Raw genomic sequence first — 24,163 nt, 5'->3', positions numbered from 1 at the left:
GAGCGTCTACACTGGCCCCGATCCTCCGGGAAAAGCGCCCTTTTCCGGAGGATCTTATTCCTACTTCAAAGGGCGCTTTTTCCGGAGGATCGGGGCCAGTGTAGATGCTCTTTTCCGGCTTTTCTAAAAGCCGGAAAAAAGCGGCGGACATTTTTATTTAAATGCCGCGGGAGATATTTAAATCCCCCGCGGATTTCCCTATTACGATCGCTGAAATTAACATGCCCCTTCCGGAAAAGGGGCCAATGTAGACGTAGCCTGGGTGTTTCACTGTGGCATAGACATACTCTGTGTGACATGGGCCATTGTGTCTCACCCTAATAGACATGTTCTCACAAGAGGCTCCTGGCCCTGCTGGGACAGGCAAGGAGGAAGCTGGAATGAAGAAGTCTCTTCTCTTGGGGTGCTAGAAGCCATGGATCTAAAGTGTGACCCCCTCTATGTGATGGATGCCAGGCACTTGGTTGCAGTTATTGTTCAAGCTGGGGGGGGCTGCAGTACCCCAAGCACCAGAGCCCCTGCCCCAGTTGGTGTGAAGGGCCTGGCCTTCCCCCACATCCACCCCATGGTATCATCCAAGCACCATCCTGCTGCTGGGTCCCATTACCAGCTCTTGCTCCTTCCCATTGTCTTAGGGCTGCTGCCATTTTTCAGCCACATGTGCTGGGTGCTATGTGATGAGGCTGCTGCTCTGAGGGAGGTGAGACTGACTGGGCCTCAGCTCCATGGCCTGGGGCGACTCAAGATAATCGTTCCAACTTGGCTGTGGTGGAGAATTGCAGCTGAGGGAAAGTGCTCCCCTCTGTGCCAAAGTGAGAGACTCCCCTCCAGCTGCAAGAGAGCCTGCCCCTCCCATCATACTGTGGCACCCACGCCCACCTACACCATGGTGGGCCATGTATGGCAAATGCCTTGGGAGCTGCTGCAGCCTGTTTTGTCCCAGCCCAGAGCAACATTAATCCCAGCCTGCCCCAGGGGCTGCCAGTTTGGGCCCTGCATCTTTGCTCATTCTACCATCACACTAGCCCCCTGCATGTGAATTAGGGGCTGTCAGAGAGACAAATGACTTGGGTGCTGGTAATGTAGTCATGGGGACAAACCATTGCTGTGGCAGTACAGGCCAGTGTAAGCCATGGGTATATAAACAGAGGAGCCAATAGGAACAAGGAGGGGATTTTACTGGGAATCTGGCATTGGTGACACCCATCCTGGAACAATGTGTCCAGTTCTGAGGGTCACACTTCAAAAAAGGATGTTGAACAATTGTAGAGAATATAGAAAAGAGCCACACAAATGACTTGCCTGGGGGAGCTGTCTGGTTGAGAGATGACTTGATTCAGGTATATAAACACTTTCCTGGGAGAAAATACTGGGCACAAAAGGGCTCTTTAACCTAGCAGAGAAAGGCAGAACAAGAACCGTTGGCTGGAAGCTGACTCCAAACATATGAGAAATAGGGAGCCAGGGGATTAACAGAGTGAGTGGTGGATTCTTAATCTCTCTACGCTGGCATGATCTTGCGCAAGAACTCTTCCAGAAGAGAGCGTCTACACTGGCATGTGCGTTTGTGCAAGAGATGTGCTTGTGCGCAAAAGCATCCATGCCAGTGTAGATACTCTCTTGCGCAAGAAAGCTCTGATGGCCATTTTAACCATGGGGCTTTCTTGTGCAAGAAATTCATGTTGCTTGTCTACACTGGCCTCTTGCACAAGAACAGTTGTGCAAGAGGGCTTATTTCTAAGCAGGAGCATCAGAGTTCTTGCACAAGAAGCACTGATTTCATACATTAGAACGTCAGTGTACTTGCGCAAGAACTCGCGGTCAGTGTAGACAGGCAGCAAGTTTTTGCACAAAAGCAGGCGCTTTTGCACAAGATCACGCCAATGTAGACACAGCCTTGATGTTTTACAAATCCAGACTACCCCTTTCTGGAAGATGCATTAGTCAAATACAAGTGAGTCCCTGGTTTGTGCTGTACATGAGGTCAGATTAGATGGTAACGTGTTCTCCATGACTAAGAAAAGAGGCAGCAGGGAGGAAGTCAAGAACTTGGTTTTAGCTGTGGAGAGTTAGAGAGTCACAAGGTGATGACAGAGACAGGCTAGGATTTCAGAGGAGACAGGGCAGGAGCAGAGGGGTAGATCCATGAGTCAGCAGCACAAAGATGACAATTGAATTTGTGTTTGCAGATGAGATTACCCAGAACAAAGGCAAAGAGGGCCAAGGGCAGAGCTCTGGGGAACACCCACAGCTAACTAGAGAGGTGGAGGTGAGGAGTCTCTTCTTAAGACACACAAGGAATGGTTAGAGTTAGGAGGGGAGCTGGGAGAAGACATTCATGGAACACAGAAGAGAACAAGATTTCAAGAAGAGGTACATGGCCAATGGTTTTGAAGGAGGCTGCTAGTTGAAGGACAATCTGGCAGGAATAATGGTTCTGCATTTTGGCTAAGAGGTCCGTAGAGACTTTGGGTGAGAGCAGTTTCATGGGAGTATGTGGGGTGGAATGGGATTGGAGAGGGTCTAGATCACTTGGGTACATCAACACAGTAGCATGTACCTTGAAATAAGCTATGCAGTTTGAGCTATGCAAATTGCGTAGCTTAATTTGAAATTTGGCGCTGCCTACACAACCCTAATTTTGAAATAAATCACTATTCTGGCATCTTCCTTCATCTTCATGCAATGAGGTTTACAGGAAGATGGAATAAGAAGCCCAATATTTCAAAAGCATTTTGAAATAACAGGCATGCTGTTAGACACACATTACGCTATTTCGGCTTAACAGACATACCCTTGCAGAGGAACTCTGCACAGTGAAACATGGCCAGGGACTGACTTGTGTGGGGGAGCTGTCTTCTGCCACCCCTGGAACATCTACTCAAATCTGGCTACATAATGAACCTTTGAAGAATCCCAGTTTGCACATGAAACTTCCTAGAAGCTTTCCAGCCCTATTCTGGGTGGATTCTGACCACACTGAGCATGATCCAAATGCGGGAGGGTTCAGGCCTCTCCTTATTGGAGGCTGCAGCGCTGGCAGTGAGAGCAAGGGACCTGCCTTTCTTGTGCTCTGAGTGACCCCCACACCCCAGTCTACCCAGGCATCACCCGGGAGGAAGCTGCTGATGCGAAGGAGCCAAGAGCTGGAGCAGGGCTGGGGTAGAGAGCAAGGAGGACACTGGCCCAGTGAGCTGGGCTGGAGGGAGTCTTGGGACTGGGCCAGCACGTTCTGGTTTCTGCTTCTGGAGCCAGCATGGAAGTCCCCGGGCAATGGGACGGGGGGGGGGGGGGGGGGGCTCTGTTGAGAAGCCGGAGAGCGGCCCGGGCTGGAGGAGAATGGTACCTGCACGATGGCCCGGGGCTGGGAGAGACAGGCCCGGGCGAGCCGAAGGGATGAGGCTGGTCTGCGCCCCCTGCAGCACCCCCAGCGCCCCGCACCGTTTGTCTGGAGTCTGAGCCGCGTCCCGCAGGCAGCACCCGGCGCGTTACCCGTGCGGCATCCCCGGGCTCCCCGCCGCGCCTGGAAGCCCCAGTGACGCGGGCATCGGCCCGTGCTCCAGGGCAGCCTCCCCGGCCTGAATCATCAGCCCCGCCCCGCCTCACGCTGCCGGGAGGGGCGGGGCTAGAATCCTTCGCACCCCTCGGCCCGGGGCGGCACCGCCCCTTTCACACCCTCTCCCAGGAACGTTCTGCGCCTCCCCTTTAAGGTGCGGCGTTTCTGCCCGCCGGATACAAAGTAGCCCCAGGCCGCTTCCCCTTTACGGTCGCTGGCGGGAGGGGGGGGAGGGGAAATCACGTGGTGTTACCGCAGGGGCTGCCGGGTAGCGATGGGGCGGGGCGGGATGGGGCCGGCGGCAGCAGCAGATCGGGACTGACACCGGGAGAAGGGAGAGAAGGGGGCGGGGCCTGCTGCAGGTAGGGGCGGGGCCACGGGCGGGAGGACTCAGGGGGAGGGGGGACTGTCAAGCGGGGGGCTGGGCCCGCCCCTCTTTGCCGAGCTGGGGGGCTTGTTGCAGGGCTGCGGGGGCCCGAGTCCGGCGGGGCCCTGGAAGGGCCCGGGGGGCGTGTTGCGGAGGTGGCTCATCTCGCGCGGCGGAGCGGGCTGGGGGATATGACAGCGGGGAGGGGGCTCTGACGTAGGCGGGGGGAAGGGGCTGCACATCTGGCCTGTCCCAGTGCTCTGAGCGGAGGTGGCCCGGTGTGGGGCATGTGTCTGGCGGGGCAGTGGGCATGGGGCCTGGCCCCGCCCCCGAGCTGGCTGGGGCGGAGGGGACCCAGAGGTTACCTGCGATCGGGGGGGGGGGGGTATGGTGCACATCTGGAATGGCCTCGGGGAGGGCACTGGGGCGGGTTCCCACGCAGCTGGCGCGGTCCCGGGCAATGCGGGGGGGTTACTGGGCCGGGGAGTGGGGGCTGGCCCAGAGGCCCCCCCGCACCATGGCTGCCCGGCCGGTGCCGATCCCGCCGCTCCGCTCGCTCGGGCTGCAGGGGAGGCGGAGCGAGCGGCGGGCCAGTGGCGCGGAGGGCGCATTGCGGACTTGGGCAGCCGGGCAGGTGAAGGACGGGACGGGGCGGGACCGGGGCAGCGAGGGGCGCACGGGGTGCGGTGGCTGGAGGGGCCGTGCCCGGGTGGGCGCACGGGGTGCGGCGGCTGGAGGGGCCGGGCCCGGGGCGCTGGGGTTTAAGGCTGGAGGGCAGGCTCAGGGCCGGGCGAGTCGGATTCGCAGGGGAAGCTCGTCCGGCCGGGGGGCTCCGGAGTGCGCTTGGCGCGGGGGTGGGGAGACATGGTGCGGTCTGGGAGGAAGATGCAGGATGCGTTGGGGCTGTTTCCCCGTGCATTGGAGGGGTTGGGAGAGATGCGGGATGCAGTGGACGGGGGAGCTGGAACAATTTGTACAGTGGGGGTCCTGAGAGCTGAACTGTAGACCCTCTGTATGATAGAAACAACTCCAGGCCTGGGGGTGCAGCAGCACCCCACCAACCCCTAGTTACAGCACCTGTAATGCTGGGGCAGTTTCAAGGTGCAGTGGGGGTCAGGGATGCAGGGTGGGCTAGGACTGTATCAAGGTGCAGTGGGGGTGAGGGGATGCAGGCTGTGCTGGGGCAGTTTCAAGGTACAGTGGGGGTCAGGGATGTGGGGTGCGCTGGGACTGTATCACGGTGCAGTGGGGGTCAGGTTTTGGGGTGCGCTGGGGCAGTTTCAAGGTGCAGTGGGGATCAGGAATGTGGGGTGCACTGGGACAGTTTCAAGGTGCAGTGGGGATCAGGAATGTGGGGTGCACTGGGGCAGTTTCAAGGTACAGTGGGGGTCGGGAATGTGGGGTGCGCTGGGACAGTTTCAAGGTACAGTGGGGGTCGGGAATGTGGGGTGCGCTGGGGCAGTTTCAAGGTACTGTGGGGGTCGGGAATGTGGGGTGTGCTGGGGCAGTTTCAAGGTGCAGTGGGGGTCGGGAATGTGGGGTGCGCTGGGGCAGTTTCAAGGTGCAGAGGAGGTCGGGGATGCGGGGTGCACTGGGGCAGTTTCAAGGTGCAGTGGGGGTCGGGGATGCGGGGTGCGCTGGGGCAGTTTCAAGGTACAGTGGGGGTCGGGAATGTGGGGTGCGCTGGGACAGTTTCAAGGTGCAGTGGTGATCGGGAATGTGGGGTGTGCTGGGGTAGTTTCAAGGTGCAGTGGGGATCGGGAATGTGGGGTGTGCTGGGGTAGTTTCAAGGTGCAGTGGGGATCGGGAATGTGGGGTGTGCTGGGGCAGTTTCAAGGTGCAGTGGGGGTCGGGAATGTGGGGTGCGCTGGGACAGTTTCAAGGTGCAGTGGGGGTCGGGAATGTGGGGTGCGCTGGGACAGTTTCAAGGTACAGTGGGGGTCGGGAAGGTGGGGTGTGCTGGGGCAGTTTCAAGGTGCAGTGGGGGTCGGGAATGTGGGGTGTGCTGGGGCAGTTTCAAGGTGCAGTGGGGATCGGGAATGTGGGGTGTGCTGGGGTAGTTTCAAGGTGCAGTGGGGATCAGGAATGTGGGGTGTGCTGGGGCAGTTTCAAGGTGCAGTGGGGATCAGGAATGTGGGGTGCGCTGGGGCAGTTTCAAGGTGCAGTGGGGATCAGGAATGTGGGGTGTGCTGGGGTAGTTTCAAGGTGCAGTGGGGATCAGGAATGTGGGGTGCGCTGGGGCAGTTTCAAGGTGCAGTGGGGATCAGGAATGTGGGGTGTGCTGGGGTAGTTTCAAGGTGCAGTGGGGATCAGGAATGTGGGGTGTGCTGGGGTAGTTTCAAGGTGCAGTGGGGATCAGGAATGTGGGGTGCGCTGGGGCAGTTTCAAAGTGCAGTGGGGATCAGGAATGTGGGGTGCGCTGGGGCAGTTTCAAGGTGCAGTGGGGATCAGGAATGTGGGGTGCGCTGGGGCAGTTTCAAGGTGCAGTGGGGATCAGGAATGTGGGGTGCGCTGGGGCAGTTTCAAGGTGCAGTGGGGATCAGGAATGTGGGGTGCGCTGGGGCAGTTTCAAGGTGCAGTGGGGATCAGGAATGTGGGGTGTGCTGGGGCAGTTTCAGGGTGCAGTGGGGATCAGGAATGTGGGGTGTTCTGGGGCAGTTTCAAGGTGCAGTGGGGATCAGGAATGTGGGGTGCGCTGGGGCAGTTTCAAGGTGCAGTGGGGATCAGGAATGTGGGGTGTTCTGGGGCAGTTTCAAGGTGCAGTGGGGATCAGGAATGTGGGGTGTGCTGGGGCAGTTTCAAGGTGCAGTGGGGATCAGGAATGTGGGGTGTGCTGGGGCAGTTTCAAGGTGCAGTGGGGATCAGGAATGTGGGGTGTGCTGGGGCAGTTTCAGGGTGCAGTGGGGATCAGGAATGTGGGGTGCGCTGGGGCAGTTTCAAGGTGCAGTGGGGATCAGGAATGTGGGGTGCGCTGGGGCAGTTTCAAGGTGCAGTGGGGATCAGGAATGTGGGGTGTGCTGGGGCAGTTTCAAGGTGCAGAGGGGAAAAGGAGGTGGGGCAGCAGAGAACAATCTCTGTGTGGACGATTGGGAGTCCTACCACCCCGCCCCAGCGCTGTGCAGGGAGCCGCTGGCTGAGTAACTCCTGAGGCCTGGACCGCATTGCGTCGCTAGGGTTTGAGCTGTCGGCCCCCCTGGTGGGGGAAGCTGGAATAACATCCTGGGAATCAGAGGTCATTTGAGAGAAATGAGGGAGCCCGTGTGCCCCTAGATTGCCTTGTGCTCCCCTTTCCCCTACTTCCCCTACTCGTCTCACCAGCCAAGTGAGGCCCGAGATGAAAGGGACATGGGGCAGCATCAAGGATTGATGTCTGCTGGTTACATTTGAGGGTGCAGGGGAGTCACAAGGCGGGTTCGAGTCCAGCTTTAGGAGGGCAGTGAGTTGTAGTGGTTTGAGAGAGTTGGGAGCCAGCACTTCTGGGTCCCATTCTGAGGGGTGGCTGTGCTGAGACCCTGACTGTGTATTGTGAGGTGGGGGGAGGGTATCTGGTTGTGCCGGGTTCCTGTCTTATAGCCCACTCCCCACCACTGCAGGAGCCCAGCCATGGCGACCATGGTGTACCCGCGAGAGGAGAAGCTGAGCCAGGATGAGATCGTGCTGGGCACGAAGGCTGTGATCCAAGGGCTGGAAACGCTGCGCAGTGAGCACCACTCCATTCTGGCCACCCTGCTGGACCCCAGGAACTGCCTGGACAAGCAGCATGAGCCCAGCACTGTGCAGGAGAAGTCCAGCCTGCTGCGCAAGTCACTGGAGGCCATCGAGCTGGGGCTGGGGGAGGCCCAGGTAAGGCCTGGCTTCCCTCCCCAGCTCAGGGATGTGATTGGTTCCAGTTGTAAGCAAGAGCCAGGACACCTGGGTTCTATTCCCAGCTCTGGGACAGGAGTGGGACCTTGTGGGTTAGAGCCGGAGTGAGGCTTTGAACCAGGATTCCCAGGTTCAGCTCCTAAATCTGTCATTGGGAACGTGACCCTGGAGACAAGTCCAATTTCTCTCTGAAAAGGAACAGTGACTCCCCGCCCAGGGGCAGCTCTGTCCAGTGTATATATAGTGTTAGGGCTGTTGGAGGGTGGGGAGGGCAGGAGTTCCTGTGAGGGAGAGGGAGGCTGGTGTTAGGGCGAGGGGTGGGGAGGCTGGGGAATACAGGGAGGCAGTGGCTGGCAGGGGGTCGGGAGGTCACGGGACAGTGAGGGCCAGGGCCAGTGGGAGAGCGGTGGCTGTGGGAAGCAGTGGGTGCCGGGGGGCAGGGAAGGGCTGTGGTTGCCTGGGGGATTGGTCCCCATCTTGCACCTCCCCACAGGTGATCATTGCTCTGTCGAGCCACCTGAGTGCGGTGGAGTCTGAGAAGCAGAAGCTGCGGGCCCAGGTGCGGCGTCTGGTGCAGGAGAACCAGTGGCTGCGGGACGAGCTGGCGGGGACCCAGCAGAAGCTGCAGCGCAGCGAGCAGGCCGTGGCGCAGCTTGAGGAGGAGAAGAAGCACCTGGAGTTCATGAACCAGATCAAGAAGTTTGACGAAGACATCTCCCCCTCGGTGCGTCCCCCGCCCAGAGCCTGGCTTCTTGGCCTCATGGGTTCTCTCCCAGCTCTGTCACAGGACCAGAGTTTGGTGGGTTAGTGCAGGGCAGACTGGGAACCAGGACTTCTGGGTTCTCCCTGCTGTTCTGGGAGGTGTGGGGGGGATCTAATGGTCATAGTGGTAGAGTGGGGCTGGGCGCCGCCCACATGCTCCCCAGGCTGACATAGGAGAGCTTTAGCCCTGATCACCTTCTCCCTGCCCAGGAAGAGAAGAATGGGGAGGCAGCCAAGGATTCGCTGGATGACCTGTTTCCCAGTGACGACGACCAGGGCCAAGGTGAGCTGCCCAGCTGAGTGCGGCAAGGCGGGGCCATCTGTCTGCCCACCGCCCCTCACTACCTCTCTCCCCCACAGGGTCGGCACCTGGCAGCGGGGAGGCCGCGGCCCAGCATGGGGGCTACGAAATCCCAGCACGGCTGCGCACACTGCACAACCTGGTGATCCAGTATGCCTCCCAGGGGCGCTACGAGGTGGCTGTGCCACTCTGCAAGCAGGCACTGGAGGACCTGGAAAAGACCTCAGGCCATGACCACCCCGACGTGGCCACCATGCTCAACATCCTGGCCTTGGTATACAGGTAGGGAAGGGGACCCGGGGTCTTTCCCATCTCCGGGGCACCAGCTCTGATCTGGGAGCATGGCCTTGCTGAGTCCAGGGACAGGGAATAAGTCATGGGACCTTTCCCTTCTACTCAGATCTGACACCAGGGAACAGAGATTGGCTGGCTTAAGGGGCCAAGGAATGGGATCAGGACTGTCCTTAGTTGCCTATTTTGTGTATGCCTATTTGGGGCACCCATGTGTCCCAAATTAAGTGATGCACTATGGTGCGTATGCCTAGCGCTGGCTGAGGGCAGTGCCAGCTCAGGCAGCCCTAGTTCCCTGGCCTCTGCTCCACCTCCCAGCTTCAGCAGCCCAATCCTCCAGCCCTTGTCCTGCCCTCTGACCCCAGCAACCCCAGTCTCCAGCTCTGTCGGCTGCACCACTTCTCCTTCCGCCTGCTCCCCACCAATTCCTGCCCCCACAGCCCTGAGCACAGCGCCCCCTGCAGGATTCTGCCTCCTCTGTGGTGCTCTACGTGCATAGGGCACCAGAATTCATATGGACAGCACTGAATAGGACACTGGGCGTTTCCTCTCTAAGGGGCACCTGAGGGCAGGGACTGGCTGGGGCAGGGAATGAGACATGGGGGCCTTTCCTGTCTAGGAGGCATCAGCTCTGATCTTGTGCCAGTGAGTAAAGGCCCTCCCCCACAGTGGCGGCCCTTCAATATAGGCGAACTAGGCGGTCACCTAGAGCGCCAAGATAAACGGCCATCGAGGGCTTTGGAGACAGGGGCACTGATCGCATGCCAATCGCGCATTTTGCCTAGGGCGCCAGTTGCCGGCAGCTTGTCTAGGGCCGCTCCTGCTCCCCCACCTGATGCCTAGTTTGACTGGAGCTAGTGGTCTCAGTTCCTGGCGATACCCACCTCCCATCGCCCTAAATGACCACCTGGGTGGTAGCCTCAGTGGGGACGCAATGGCTGGATGGGCCTTGGAAATGGGGGGTCCCTGCTAGGTTTGGACAGCGAGAACCTGCCCCACCCCAGGGCTCTGCTCAGGCCCCCCTACCTCTAGGGCTAGGCCCAGATTCCCACAGTACATGGATCTGACTGGGATCTTCTGCCCCCACAACAGGGACCAGAACAAGTACAAGGAGGCTGCTCATCTTCTCAACGATGCACTGGCCATCCGGGAAAAGACTCTGGGCAAGGACCACCCTGCTGTAAGTGTGCCGTGGGTGGGGGTGAGACTTTAGTAAAGCACTTGATACAGTTTCTCATGACCTTCTTATCGATTAAACTAGGGAAATACAGTCTAGACAGGGCTACTATACAGTGAGTGCATAACTGGTTGGATAACCCTTCCCGGAGACCAGTTATCAGTGGTTCATAGTCATGCTGTCAGGGCATAACAAGTGGGGTTCCACAGGGTCAGTTTTGGGACTAGTTCTGTTCATCAAGGATTTAGATAAGGGCACAAAGAGCACACTTATAGGCTGTGTCTACACTGGGCCACTTATTCCGGAAAATCAGCCGCTTTTCCGGAATAAGCTGCGAGCTGTCTACACTGGCCCTTGAATTTCCGGAAAAGCAATGACGCTCTACTGTACAAAATCAGCCGCTATTCCGGAAAAACTATTCTGCTCCCGCTCGGGCATAAGTCCTTATTCCGGAACACTGTTCCGGAAAAGGGCCAGTGTAGACAGCCCAGTAGTCTTTTCCAGAAAAAAGCCCCGATCGCGAAAATGATGATTGGGGCTCTTTTCCGGAAAAGCGCGTTTACATTGGCCACAGATGCTTTTCCGGAAAAAGGGCTTTTCCGGAAAAGCAACCTGCCAATGTAGACGCTCTTTTTCTGGAAATACTTATAAAGAAAACTATTCTGTTTTAAGCATTTCCGGAAATTCATGCCAGTGTAGACACAGCCATAAAGTTTGCAGATGATACCAAGTGGAGACGGTTGCAAGTGCTTTGGAGGATAAGGTTGTAATTCGAAATGATTTGGACAAACTAGAGAAATGGTCTACATTAAATAGGATGAAATTCAATAAGGACAAATGCAAAGTAGGAAGGAATTACACTTAGGAAGGAATGATCAGTTTCATGCATAAAAATGGGAAATGACCGGATAGAAAGGAGTACTGCAGAAAGGGACCTAGGGGTTATAGACCTAAGCTAAATATGAGTCAACTGTGTGACCTTTTTGCAAAAAAAGCAAGCATGATTCTGGGATGCATGAACAGAAGGGTTTGTGAGCAAGACACAAGAAGTAATTTTTCTGCTGTCCTTCATGCTCAGTAGGCCTCTGTTGGAGTATTGTGTCCAGTTCTGGGCACTACATTTCAGGAAAGATGTGAACAAATTGAAGAATGTTCAGAGAAGGGCAACATAAATGATTAAAGATCTAGAAAATATGACCTATGAGGGAAGACTGAAAGAATTGGAAAAACTTTGAAAAAAGTATTTCCAGTTACAGACTAACTAGGCTACCTCTCTGAAGCTGAAAGAATTGGGTTTGTTTCATTCGGAAAAGAGGAGACCTGACAACAGCTTTCAAATACATAAAAGGCTGTTACAAGGAGGAGGGAGAAGTATTCTCCTTAATCTCTGAGGATAGGACAAGAAGCAATTGGCTTAAACTGCAGCAAGGGAGGTTACTAACTTTCTAAACTATCAGAGTGGTCAACCACTGACAGAAATTGCCTAGGGAGGTTGTGGGATCTTCATCATTGGAGATATTTAAGAGCAGGTTAGATAAATATCTATCAGGGATGATCAAGATGGTACTTGGTCTTTCTGTGAAGGCAGGGGACCGGATTTGACTTCTCGATGTCTCTTCCAGTTCTAGTATCTATGGGTATGTCTACACTGCCACCCTAAGTTCGAACTAGGGTGGCTAATGTAGGCATTCGAACTTGCAAATGAAGCCTGGGATTTAAATATCCCAGGCTTTATTTGCATGTTCCCGGGCGCCCCATTTTTAAATGCCCGTGGTTCGAACTACCTGCCCATGGCTACACGCAACACAGACTAGGTAGTTCGAATTAAAGCTCCTAATTCAAACTACCATTACTCCTCATTGCAGGAGGAGTTCGAACTACGGGCATTTAAAAATGGCGGCACCCAGGAACATGCAAATAAAGCCTGGGATATTTAAATCCCGGGCTTCATTTGCCAGTTCGAATGCCTACATTAGCCACCCTAGTTGGAACTAGGGTGGAAGTGTAGACATACCCTATGATTCTATGATCTTGTGGATTAAAATATGAGGCGCTGGAAGCTCCAATTCTTCCAGATTCTGTCACCAGCTTTGGGAGGGCTGGCAGCCAAGGCTCCTGGGTTCTCTCACTGGCAGAGGGAGTAGCATGGAGCAGGGGACTGCCTCTTGTAGGTTGGCTCAGGTCTGTGCTGCACTGTTACCCCAGACTCATCCCAGAGGGGTTGGGGGACTGAAAGTGCCACCAAGCTTGAACTCCCCTGGACAGAGCAGGCAGCCGCTGGGTGGGCTGGCTGGACAGTGACACACGTCTTTCCCCGCAGGTGGCTGCCACCCTGAACAACCTGGCAGTGCTGTACGGTAAGAGGGGCAAGTATAAGGAGGCCGAGCCGCTGTGCAAGAGAGCATTGGAGATCCGTGAGAAGGTGGGGGCGGTGCATGATTGTGAGGGATAGGCCGCAGATCAGCAAGGGAGGTTGGCTGGGGTGGCCATTGGAGAGTCTGTGAGAGTCTGGGGGTGGGGACAGGCTGGGGGTGAGTGGTTGGTACGTGTGGGGTAGTGCAGGCGGGGGATGCAGTGTGAGCAGGGGGCACGACTAGGTGAGTTCCCAGGGTGCTTTTCAACCCTCTTTCCTGGATCCATAGGATCCAGGCTGCACCTCCCAGCTCTTGAATAATATCTTGGAGTGTGCCTTAGTGTGCCAGACCCCAGGGGCCTCACTCTTCCTCCAGGGCAGGCCCCATAGCCTCCCCACCTGCTGACACTGACTCCTCTGCCCCGCACCGTGAGCAAGGCCAGCTGGACTAGGCTCGTGGTGAAGACTTGCCCGCTTGGCAGGGGCTAAGGCCCTGACACCGGACCGCCAGGTTCGTGGTCCCCAGCAGTGCAGCGTGAGAAGCCCCCAGGTTAGCACGGGGAAGGGAAGGTAGCGCCTGGCGCTGAGTCCAGCCCAGGGCCCAGCCAGGCTGCAGCCACCCCATTGCCAAGCTGTCGCGCTCTGACAGTCAGTCCCCAGGCATGAGTGCCCAGGCTCCTTCAGCAGCCAGCCCACCTCTGGCCCCTCCCCCCCCCCGTCCTCTGCTCTCCAGCTGGCATCTGTGCTCAGCTACCCTGCAGAGAGGCGGGGGACCCCTCCACTCTGGGTGTGGGTCGCTGGGAGTCAGTGTCCAGGAGATCGGTTTGCCGGCTTCTCAGCTATCCCTCCGGTTGGTCTTGCACGGCCATTTTAATGACCCATTCAGTCCACTTGGACAGCTAGAAAATGTGCTCCCACCCTTGTGTTGTTTAGCCTGCCCCGAGAGCCAGCTTCATTTCTTTCCACCACCATGTGTAGCCAGACAATGAGCTGGGGAAACTGAGGCACTCACAGGCTTTGTAAAATCTGTTACCAGAGCTTCCCACTTTGTCAACAACCCTCTGCCCCCAGGTGCTGGGCCGGTTCCATCCCGACGTGGCCAAGCAGCTGAACAACCTGGCGCTGCTGTGCCAGAACCAGGGCAAGGCGGAGGAGGTGCAGTACTACTACGGCCGGGCGCTGGAGATCTACGAGAGCCGCCTGGGCCCCGACGACCCCAACGTTGCCAAGACAAAGAACAACCTGGTGAGAGCTGGTGCTACGGGCAGGTAGGCAGAGAGCCATTGTGCACACACGCCATGCGGGGAGTGCGGACGCCTGGGTTCCGGCCCCCCCCGTGACTCTGTGGGACTGTGTGGAGGTCCCGTCCCTTCACGGTGTCCTTGTTTCCCCTTTCAGATGATGACGACAGCATCTGCCCTTCCCCAAGGCTGAATATGGGCTCTGGGTTCCTCAAGGGAGGGGCAGGTGAGGGTAAAGGGCCCGCTGCCCCCATCTCAGGACTGCCTGGCTCAGCCTCGCCCCCTTGTGGCCAGACTAGGCGGTTCAGGCCAGAGCAGTGTTTTGTGTGTGTCCAGCTGCCTACAGTGGACAGACACCCCTCTGTGCCGGACCCTGCTCCTGCCCTTGAGGTCCCTGAGCAGACCTTATGCCCATGCTCACCATGTTGACCCCAGATCTGCCCCACAGGCATCCTGCTACCTGAAACAGGGCAAGTACAAAGAGGCTGAGGCGCTGTACAAGGAGATCCTGACTCGGGCACACGAGAAGGAGTTTGGCTCAGTCAATGGTGAGTCTGGGAGCGGGGGTGCTCTCCCCTCGCCGTCAGGGCTGGCCGCAGTGGGGGTCGGGGGCAATGTGCTGTTGGGAGTGGGATGGGGCTCTCTAGGGGAGTCTCTTCACCAGCCCCACTCTGGTGGTGTATCCGTCCCAGTGCAGCCAGGAGTATGTGGGGCGCTGCTGTAACCCGCCCTGTCTGTCTCTGCAGGAGAGAACAAGCCGATCTGGATGCATGCAGAGGAGCGCGAGGAGAGCAAGGTACCCAGACACGAGGGGACTGGGGTCTCATTGGGCTGCGGGGGGTGTCCCTGCTTCTGCGCTGTGACTGGGGCTCTCCCGTGTGTCTGTGCTTCCTACAGGACAGGAGCAAGGACGGTGTCCCCTATGGGGAGTACGGCAGCTGGTACAAGGCCTGCAAGGTAGACAGGTGAGTGCTGCTTGCGGAGGGCAAAGCACAGGGCCCAGTTGGCGGGTGGCTGTGCTCTCCCACATCCGTCAGGCCTCGCCCCTTCACAGCAGCTGTCTGGGAATTAGAGCAAAGCGGGCCAGGAACAGCGTGCCCTGTAGGCTGAGCACTTGGGCAGCCGCCAAGGAGAGATTCAAATGCTGCCGGGGTGATTAGCCATCAGCATGGGTTTCTACTGGTGGTGCGCATCTGCACATGCCTCAGTGGTCACCACAAAATTTATTCTGCACATGGATTGAAAAAAAATTGAAGGAACATTGACCGCACAGGGAGGGGAAGGGGCCATACGGGTGCGCACAGCCCTGCAGGTGTGAGCATCTGCCCATGGTGCACACCCTGCTCTGCCCGGACACGTCTCTTCCTGCTGAGCCCTTGTCAGCACTGACTGTCCCAGCCTGTCTGCCCCGAGCCCCACCCCAGGGCCATGCCTAGCTTACAAGCCCACATGCCCTCGGGACCCCAGGGACTCTCCCTGAGTGTCCCCCTGGATCTACGTGGTGGGGTGGGAGACGAGACAGGTGTCACAGGAGCCACCTCCTGCCTCAGGAGTCCTGGAACGGGAGAATGACAAGGCCTAAGTTCTATCCCTGCTCTGGGAGTCTAATGGCTTGGGGCAGGGGGGGGAAGAGCCAGGACTCCTGGCTGCAGTGCCCAGATTTGTCCCTATTTGGTGTTGGTTAAGCCCCTCCCTCTCAGTCCATTTCCTTTGTGCACATGGGGCACTGAGCAGGCTATTGGCCCCTGTGGGTCCCCTCCCCTTCCCCTTCCCACAGCCCTACAGTGAACACCACCCTGAAGAGTCTGGGGGCTCTGTACCGGCGCCAGGGCAAGCTGGAGGCTGCTGAGACTCTGGAGGAGTGTGCCATGAAAACCCGCAAGCAGGTACCACTGGGCCCTGGGGGGGGGCGGCTGCGCTGGTTTCCTCAATTCCCTTCCGCACCCCACTGCCAGGGAAGAGGGGTCCAGTGGGTTCAGGCAGGAGGATGGGAGCCCAGACCCCTGGACACTCTCTGTATTGCCGTGTTCTGATTTCCTCCCCCTGGGTTTAATGATTTTAATTATTATTTAAATCAGGAAGCAGGAAAACCCTCTCCCAGAGCTGTGGATGGAAACCAGGCGTCCTAGCTCCACTCCCAGAGCTGTGGATGGAAACCAGGCGTCCTAGCTCCACTCCCAGAGCTGTGGAGAGTGGAGCTAAGCTCCCATCCCACCATAACACGGGTTGTCAGGATGTCCAGTGCCCTTTGAAGTGGGTTGATTTTGGCCGAGGACAGTGTGTTTCGTTCCCTAAACACTGATGCTGATGCTGCATCTCCCCACAGGGTGTGCACGCCATCAGCCAGACCAGGGTGGTGGAGCTGCTAAAGGATGGGGGCCGGCCGGAGCGCAGGACCAGCCGGGAGAGCCTGCCCAGCAGTGCTGCCAAGACTGAGAACGGGCCCGAGCCTGAGGACGGGATGGGCACGGAATGGGCTGGGGTGAGAAGCTGCTGCAGGGGGCAGGGATCGACAGGCAGGGCCAGAATGCCAGGGGCCACTTAGCTAGGTATCCCCTTGCCCCTGGGTCGGCCCTGGGGTCCAGTCCCTGCGCTGGGCTTCCCCTTCCCCATGGGTCAGCCCCAGGATTCCCTACTCTCGCCCCGAGCTGAGCCATGGGGGGGAAATCGGGTGTGTGGGCTATCAGAAGGGTCACATGGACTGTGGCCGAGCCCTGCCCCGATTGGGTGAATTTTTGGGGGTGTATCCGGGGGTCGTTCTGGGGGGGTTTCAGGAGGGTTCTGTCAGGGTGTCTCCTTGCGACTTGTCCTGCCCCCCAGGATGGCTCTGGAGCCCTGCGCCGGAGCGGCTCCTTCGGGAAGCTGCGGGATGCCCTGCGCCGGAGCAGTGAGATGCTGGTGAAGAAGCTGCAGGGGAGCAGCCCTCAGGAGCCCAGGAACCTGGGGTACGTTAACCCCCATGTCCAACTGTCCGTCCATCTGTCTGTCTGTCTCTCAGGCGTCCCCCTCTTCCTCCCGGCCCTTTCTGTTGAGCTTGTCCCTCACCCGCCTCCTCCTTTGTGTGTCTCGGAGGGGTGAGGGCAGGAGAGGTGGGGAAATGCCCAGACTCCTGGGTTCTGCCTGACGCTCTTCTCTTCCCTGTCAGAATGAAACGGGCCAGTTCGCTGAACTTCCTCAACAAGAGCATGGAGGAATCGAGCCCGGTGAGAAGTGGGCAGGGGAGGAGAGGTGCAGCTTGGGCCCCTCCCCTGTAGCTCCCCACCTTTCCTGTGCCCCTGCCTGGCTGCCTCTGCCCTCATTCCCACCCCAGGACAGCTCGAGCTCTGTCCCCCTCCATCTACGTGCAGGTGCTGGTCACAGCTGAGGGGAAGGAACCTGATTGTGCCCCTGAGCTGGGCCAGACATAGTAGGCCAATGCCAGGCCTCCCCGCATGGGCGGGAGGGGGGGGGCGGGTGAAGGGGGAGGGGTCGCATGTTTGCACACACCCTTGCAGGTGCGAGCATCTGCCCATAGTGGGAGCCCCCTGCTCTGCCCAGTCACGTCTGTGCTGATGTCCCAGCCAGTCTATGCCTAGGCGACAGCCTCATGTGCCGCCAGGGGCCCCCAGGGACTCTCCCCGAGTGTCCCCTGTACGAACGTGGTGGGTGGGAGGCGAGGCAGGTGTCACAGGAGCCATCTCCTGCCTCAGGCCTTGTCCTCCTCCCCTGTGCAGCTTCATCCCCTCTAAGGAGCTGAGTCTTGTCTGACATTCACCCCCCGCCCTGTTCCCTGCAGCCAACGAGCAGCAGCTTCTCCGAGAGCCGGGGCCTGAGTGCCAGTACTGTGGACCTGTCCAGACGCAGCTCCCTGCTGGGGTGACCCCCTCGGACACCTCCACAGACACCCCCACAACCCCTGTGGGCCAGAGTAGAGGAGACAACACCTGCTGTTACACCTCCATCGGCTGGCTCCCCGCCCCACCCAGTGTGCAGTGACTGGGGAGGGTCGTGCCCCGTGCACAGAGACTGGGGGCTCCCCATCCTCCGTGTGGCTTGGCCTGGCCCCTCCTACTCTGGAAACTCACTCCCATGCTGCTGTATGGACAGTCCCCTTTCGGAGTGGGGACACCACCCCTTTAGCCCCCAGCCCCACTCCCTCAGCTGCACTGAGCTGTCCTCCACCCCTCAAGCTGTGGATCTGATGCTGGGCTGGGGAGACACATCTAGGGGGCTGGTAGGGGGTGTTCAGGGGAAACCCCTGGGACTCAGCTGCTGGGTTGGAGAAGGGGATCCAGAGGTGAGTCACATCACCCCCCTTGCTGCTGAGTGTGTGATCACTTCTGTTTCCTTTGTATTTATATTTTGTTCTCAGGGAGTCCCCTGCAGTGGGAGCCCCTCTTTGCCCCATGCTGCCCTCAGACCGGCTGGGAAACCCCTTCCCCTATTTCCGTTCAGATGCTGCAGCCGCTGCTGTTGCTTAGTATCTAGGTTCCCCCCCCCCCGACTGCTCTGCACCCTCCACCTACCCAGAACCCTCCCTGCCCCTTGCTGAAGGAGGTGGTGCATGTAGTCACTATGGTCCCCCTGGTTTACATGGTCCTGGTGCAGGCTGGTGAATTCCCCCCTCCCCAGCTCCTGCACACCCCCAGCAGTGGGGTTGGCATCTCATTGCCTCCGAGCTAGAGCCTGCGCCTTTCACTGGAAAACACTAACCCCTGTGGGGCCTGGGGGATGGGAATGGAGCTCGCAGTGTCGCACAATTCATTTCCTTTCACATCTCTCTACAATCCCACCTAACACAGGAATAGGCCCCAACCACTGCTATGCCCCGGAGTGGGAAGCAGGGGCTGTTACCGCCCTCCGGGGAGGTGCGTAGGGAGGGCTGGCCAACAGGGGAGAGGCTGCTATGGAAAATCTCCCCCTATCCTGAGAGCAGCTTAGCTGGGTCCCTCCTGGTCCCTCACCTTCGTCAGGGCTCCTTGAGCCTTCACTGCTTCACCCATCTATCTGCCCCCCTGTGGGGGAACCCATTGGGGGGTAGGGCACCTGCTGAACTTGCTCTGGATTTACCAGTGTTGCTGTAGAAATAAAAGGTACTTCACAATCTCTGTGTGGGGCTCTGCCTTCTTGGGGTCTGGGGCCTTCCCCTCCAGGGGCTGCTGGATCTAATCTGACCCCCGCACCGTGGGGAAAACGGCCTGACTCTAGGATGGGGAATGGGGCTAGTCCCCTCTAGGGGCCGCAGGCTCTGACCCAGCACCAAGGAGGTATATTAGTAGGGAATCCCAGTCTGTGGAATTGGCCTCTGTCAGTGCACCCTTGAGCCAGGTGTGGCAGCCCCTGCCCCCCCATACACTCACAGACTGGGGGTGCTGTTTGGGGGTTTAAGACCCTGCATTATCTCAGCTGCAGTTTCAGTTCTGAGCTTAGCTGCTGGGAGCAGCCCGCTGGCTGCAGCGCTGCGCCACCATGAGCCAGGCTGCACAGCAGGAGTTCAGCTGAGGCCACCGTGATCTCTGAGAACTAGCACCTATGGGACCATACCGAGGGCGTCTCTTCCCAGCATCTCTCCACTGCCAGCACAGAAAGATGGGCTGTGATTAGCCCATTGGCCCAGGGCTCTGGGAGCTGGGGCTGGAGGAAAAGCACCACCTGGTGCGCCCCTGCCAGCAATTTGGATACATTTGCATATGGACAATGCCTGTCCCCACCCCAAATATAGATACTTCTATTCATTTCTCATGTCCCTGTCCCCTGTTGTCTCTCCGTTACTGTCACTCCAACCCATGCTGTTGTGAAGCTCCCTCTGATTGGCTACCTTTTCTGGCTGCCTGGGGAAGGGCAGCAAATCAGAGCTGCTGGATATGCTGATGGACTGGAGTAGTCCCACCCGTGTGCCCTCAGTCCTTGTAATGGTCTTGGAAGCTTTCCTTCCTCCCTGTCCCTAACCCTCCAAAGAGCCTGGCTGACCCTCTCCTCTAAACTTTGGGGGGAGGACCCAGTAGCCTCCCCCATCCCGCAGAGGCGTCAGACTATTCAGGAGAGGTGCCCCTGCTCAGGCAGGCCCCGGGAGAACGTATCCATGACTTGGGTAGGGGAGAGCCCAGCAATGGGATTCCCAGGACAGTAGCCCCAGCGTGAGAGCACAGCGGTGGTGCATTGAGAACCGTGCTGGAATTGCAGCAGCATGCTATCGCTTGGGAGGCTGAACACGGGTTCCTGGTTCTGCTTGCAGGCTAGAGGGCTCTGCAGTAAAGCCTACATGCATTTCAGCAGAGTTGGTTTGCAACCAGTCAGCCTACGGCAAAGTGAGGTGAGCTGGACCATTCTGATTTTTAGAGAGCAAGGGGCTTTCTCTCTCGCTAGCTGGGTTGCTATGTTTGTATTGTGATTTCTCAGAAATAATATAGCATTGTGGTTCAGTCGTTCAACAGGAATATGTTGTATTTTGGCTCCTTCTCTGTATTCTATGAAATATCATGGGTGCCAGCCTGGAACTCTGCTATTCCTTGCTATGTTCTTTATGATGCCCCCACATGGACGGCCAGGGCTGGAGTAGCCAGAAGTCCCCTCACCCTGTGGGTCAGGCCCCACAGTTCCTACTTCATACCCTATAGCACTCACTGCTAGGAGAAGCTGGGAGCTCCTCAGCCAGCTCCCCCTACCCCGAGTGTTTCCTGCAGGAGTATCCTAGAGTGGAGTAGCCCAGAGCTTCCCCCATGCTGTGAGTGCTCCTCACTGGGAGAAGCAGGCTGTGGAATGGTCAGGGAGGAGCTCCCCGCGTAGCTAGTGCTCCTTTGCTTGTCCTGATAGTGTCATCTGCTAGAAGAGGCCAGGGATGGGGCAATTGTGAGCTGCCCCTGCAGCCAGTGTTCCTGTCCTGCTCCCAACAGTATCTGGACAGACTCTTTCTTCTATACCCCTGCTCTGGATGTGCCCGATGGACCCTTCTAGTGGGACAACTATATGTGTCAGGGGTATTTATTGCATAGAGTATGGTGCTCTTGAGCATCTAAAACGCTGTCCACATGGGGGGCTGCATGAGATCCCCGAGGATTATAGATGAACAGACAAAATCTATCACCCAAGCCAGCGGGCACTGCTCCCCATCATTTCTGCAGCCAGCCTCATAATTAAGTTCTAGATCAGGGCAGGGCAAGATGTAGCCCCGGGGCCTGATCCAGCCCGCCTAACGCTTTGATCCGGCCCCCGAACTGCATCTGGCTGCTCTCTATTTATATCCTGTTGCCTGTGCCACTGAATTTCCATGTAGAGGCTCAGGCAGCAGGATCCTATTTAAATGGTTCCCTGCTCCAGGTGGCAGTGCTACCCTGGCAGAGGCTGGAGCTGCGAACCTTTTAAATAGCCGCAGCAACCCCAGGCATCTACCAGGCAACGTAGTAGTGGCGGGGCAGGAGCTACAAGCACTTTGCTGTAATTTTAATTCAAAGTTTCTGGCCCCAGACAGTTCTGGGAGGAGGCCAGTCAGGCAAAAGACCGCCTTGGCTTCACCAGGGGATCTTGAATGATCTAAACATCAAAAAGGTGTTGTATAAAAAGTGGGAACTAAGACAAATTACAAAGGATGAATATAAGCAAAGAATACAGGAATGCAGGGGCAAGATTAGAAAGGCCTAATCAACGCAGAGTAGAGCGGAAGAATGACTTCTCATGTCTTGCTCACAACACTCCTTGTTATTGCATCCCAGAATCACGTTTGCTTTTTTTGCAACAGCGTCACACTGTTGACTCATATTTATCTTGTAGTCCACTATAACCCCTAGATCCCTTTCTGCAGTACTCCTTCCTAGACAGTCACTTCCCATTCTGTATGCGTGACACAGATTTTTCCTTCCTAAGTGGAGTACTTTGTATTTGTCCTTATTAAACTTCATCCTATTTACCTCAGGCCATTTCTCCAGTTTCTCAAGATCATTTTGAATTATGACCCTAGCCTCCAAAGCAGTTGCAACTAAGGATGTTAATGACTAGTTGACTAGTCGATTCCGCCCCCCACTTGCTGCTTCTATCAGAGGCAGCAAAGTGAGGGGAAAGAGGGAGTATTTCAAAGTGGCGGTGCCTCACAGCTGACCCCCTGCTCAGCAATGTGGTGCTGCCCCTTTGAAACGCCACCTCAGTGTTTCAAAGTGGCAGCTGCTGTATGGTGCCTGCGGTCAGCTGGGGACTCCCCAGGTGACTCTGGTCTCTACGTGGCATTTCAAAGTGGAAGCACCCTTATGGAGCCTGGAATCAGTGGGGGACTCTGAGTCCCATCCTGGGGACTCTTGTACATTTCAAAGCTGGCATGCCCACGTTCAGCCCAGAATTAGCAGGACTTCCTGCTGGACCCGGGCTGCACGCAAAGTTCTGCATTCCTCATTTCAAAGGAGGAATGCGGAAGTGCCTATTGACTAGTGAATTTACTACTTGACTAGTGAATTAACTGATATTTAACATCCTTAGTTGCAACCCCTCCCCGCTTCGTATCATCTGCAAACTTAATAAGCATACTCTCTATGCCAATACCTAAATCGTCGATGAAGATATTGAACAGAACCGGTCCAAAACAGACCTCTGTGAAGCCCCACTTGTTTTTCCAGCAGGATTGTGTACCGTTAATAACTACTCTCTAAGAATGGTTATCCAGCCAGTTATGCACCCACCTTATACTAGCCCCAACTAAGTTGTATTTGCCTAGTTTACTGATAAGATCATGCGATACTGTATCAAATGCCTTGCTAAAGTTTAGGTATACCACGTCCACCGCTTGTCCCTTATCCACAAAACTCGTTATCCTACCAAAGAAAACTATCAGATTGGTTTGACATGATTTGTTCTTTACAAATCCATGCTGGCTGTTACCTATCACTTTATTATCTTTCAGGTGTTTGCAGATGAATTCCTTAATTACTTGCTCCAATATCTTCCCTGGCACAGAAGTTAAGCTGACTGGTCTATAGTTTCCTGGGTTGTTCTTATTTCCCTTTTTATAGAAGGGCACTAATTTGCCCTTTTCCAGTCTTCCATGATTTTTCAAAGATGATAGCTAAGGACTCAGATACCTCCTCTATGAGCTCCATTTCATCAGGCCCTGGTGACTTGAAGACATCTCACTTTTCTAAGTGATTTTTAACTTGTTTTTTTTTAATCTTCTAAACCTACCCCATTCCCCTAGTATTCACTATGTTAGACATTCCTTCATCATCAGACTTCTTGGTGAATACCGAAACAAAGACGTCATTAAGCACCTCTGCCATTTCCAAGTTTCCTGTTACTGTTTCTCTCTCCTCACTGAGCAATGGGCACCACATTTCAGGAAAGATGTGGAGAAATTGGAGGTCCAGAGAAGAGCAACAAGAATGATTAAAGAGCTAAAGAACATGAGCTATGAAGGAAGACTGAAAGAATTGGGCTTGTTTAGTTAGGAAAGGAGAAGACTGAGAGGGGACATGATAGCGGTTTTCAGGTATCTAAAAAGGTGTCACAAGGAGGAGGGAGAAAAATTGTTCTCTTAGCCTCTGAGGACAGGACAAGAAGCAATGGGTTTAAACTGCAGCAAGGGAGGTTTAGGTTGGACATTAGGAAAAACTTCCTGTCAGGGTGGTTAAACACTGGAATAAATTGCCTAGGGAGGTTATGAAATCTCCATCTCTGGAGATATTTAAGAGCAGGTTAGATAGACATCTCTCAGGGATGGTCTAGATGGTACGGGTCCTGCTGTGAGGCCAGAGGACTGGACTCAATTACCTCTCGAGGTCCCTTACAGTTCTAGAGTTCTAGGATTCCCCAGCCCCACCCCTTCCGCCCAAGCCCCATCTCTTCCAGGTGTGGAGCATGGCCGTGACCATATACCAAAATTTCCTTAAGTGCCCCCCCCCCGGTCAAAATTATTGCCCACGACTGTACTAAATGCAGGTCCTGTTCTGTAGCACTGGGTTGCACATAACCCTAAGAACGGGGCATTTGAAAGATGGATTGGGAGTGTCACTTTCCCCTGTCCCGTGATGCAAGCACAAGAATGTGTTTCACTGAAATTAGCTTTAGAGGCAAATGCAACACAGGCTAAAGGTAACGGTGACCCATGCAACCAGTGGTTTACTTGTGCACCTCTAGAGTCCTAATTCCTGGTTATAACCGCTAGACCCTCTCCCCTCCCAGAGCTGGGGCTAGAACCCAAAAGTCCTGGTCCCAACCCTGGTGCTCTGTAGCTCATGGGTTCTGAAGTTAGCTTGATCTGGTGAAGAAACTACAGGGCCCAGGGGCTTTTGCGGC

At 56.4% G+C, this 24,163-nt stretch overlaps 1 protein-coding gene across 5 annotated transcripts; it reads left to right on the top strand.

Moving 5' to 3' along the window:
* The first annotated feature begins 3,788 nt into the window (after nt 1-3,788).
* On the top strand, nt 3,789-18,995 carry KLC2 (kinesin light chain 2). 5 transcript variants are annotated; one of them, XM_075938958.1, is made up of 16 exons: nt 3,789-3,918; nt 7,517-7,766; nt 8,281-8,511; nt 8,760-8,832; nt 8,910-9,132; nt 10,234-10,321; nt 12,639-12,740; nt 13,743-13,916; nt 14,361-14,460; nt 14,659-14,708; nt 14,810-14,877; nt 15,690-15,798; nt 16,239-16,394; nt 16,733-16,857; nt 17,058-17,115; nt 17,688-18,995. In XM_075938958.1, exons 2-16 carry the CDS (start codon nt 7,527-7,529, stop codon nt 17,769-17,771), a joined length of 1,881 nt encoding a protein of 626 aa, XP_075795073.1. In that variant the 5' UTR covers nt 3,789-3,918; nt 7,517-7,526; the 3' UTR covers nt 17,772-18,995. The 5 variants fall into 5 exon arrangements, with proteins under 5 accessions (XP_075795073.1, XP_075795074.1, XP_075795072.1 ...); XM_075938959.1 differs by lacking the exon at nt 3,789-3,918 and adding an exon at nt 3,952-4,078; XM_075938957.1 differs by lacking the exon at nt 3,789-3,918 and adding an exon at nt 4,259-4,283.
* The last annotated feature ends 5,168 nt before the right edge of the window (nt 18,996-24,163 follow it).

The sequence above is a fragment of the Pelodiscus sinensis genome, chromosome 11 (genome assembly GCF_049634645.1).
Source record: "Pelodiscus sinensis isolate JC-2024 chromosome 11, ASM4963464v1, whole genome shotgun sequence".
Classification (NCBI taxonomy): Eukaryota; Metazoa; Chordata; order Testudines; family Trionychidae; genus Pelodiscus; species Pelodiscus sinensis.
Note: the sequence above shows the minus strand (reverse complement) of the source record. Positions and strands in the feature narration are given on the sequence as shown.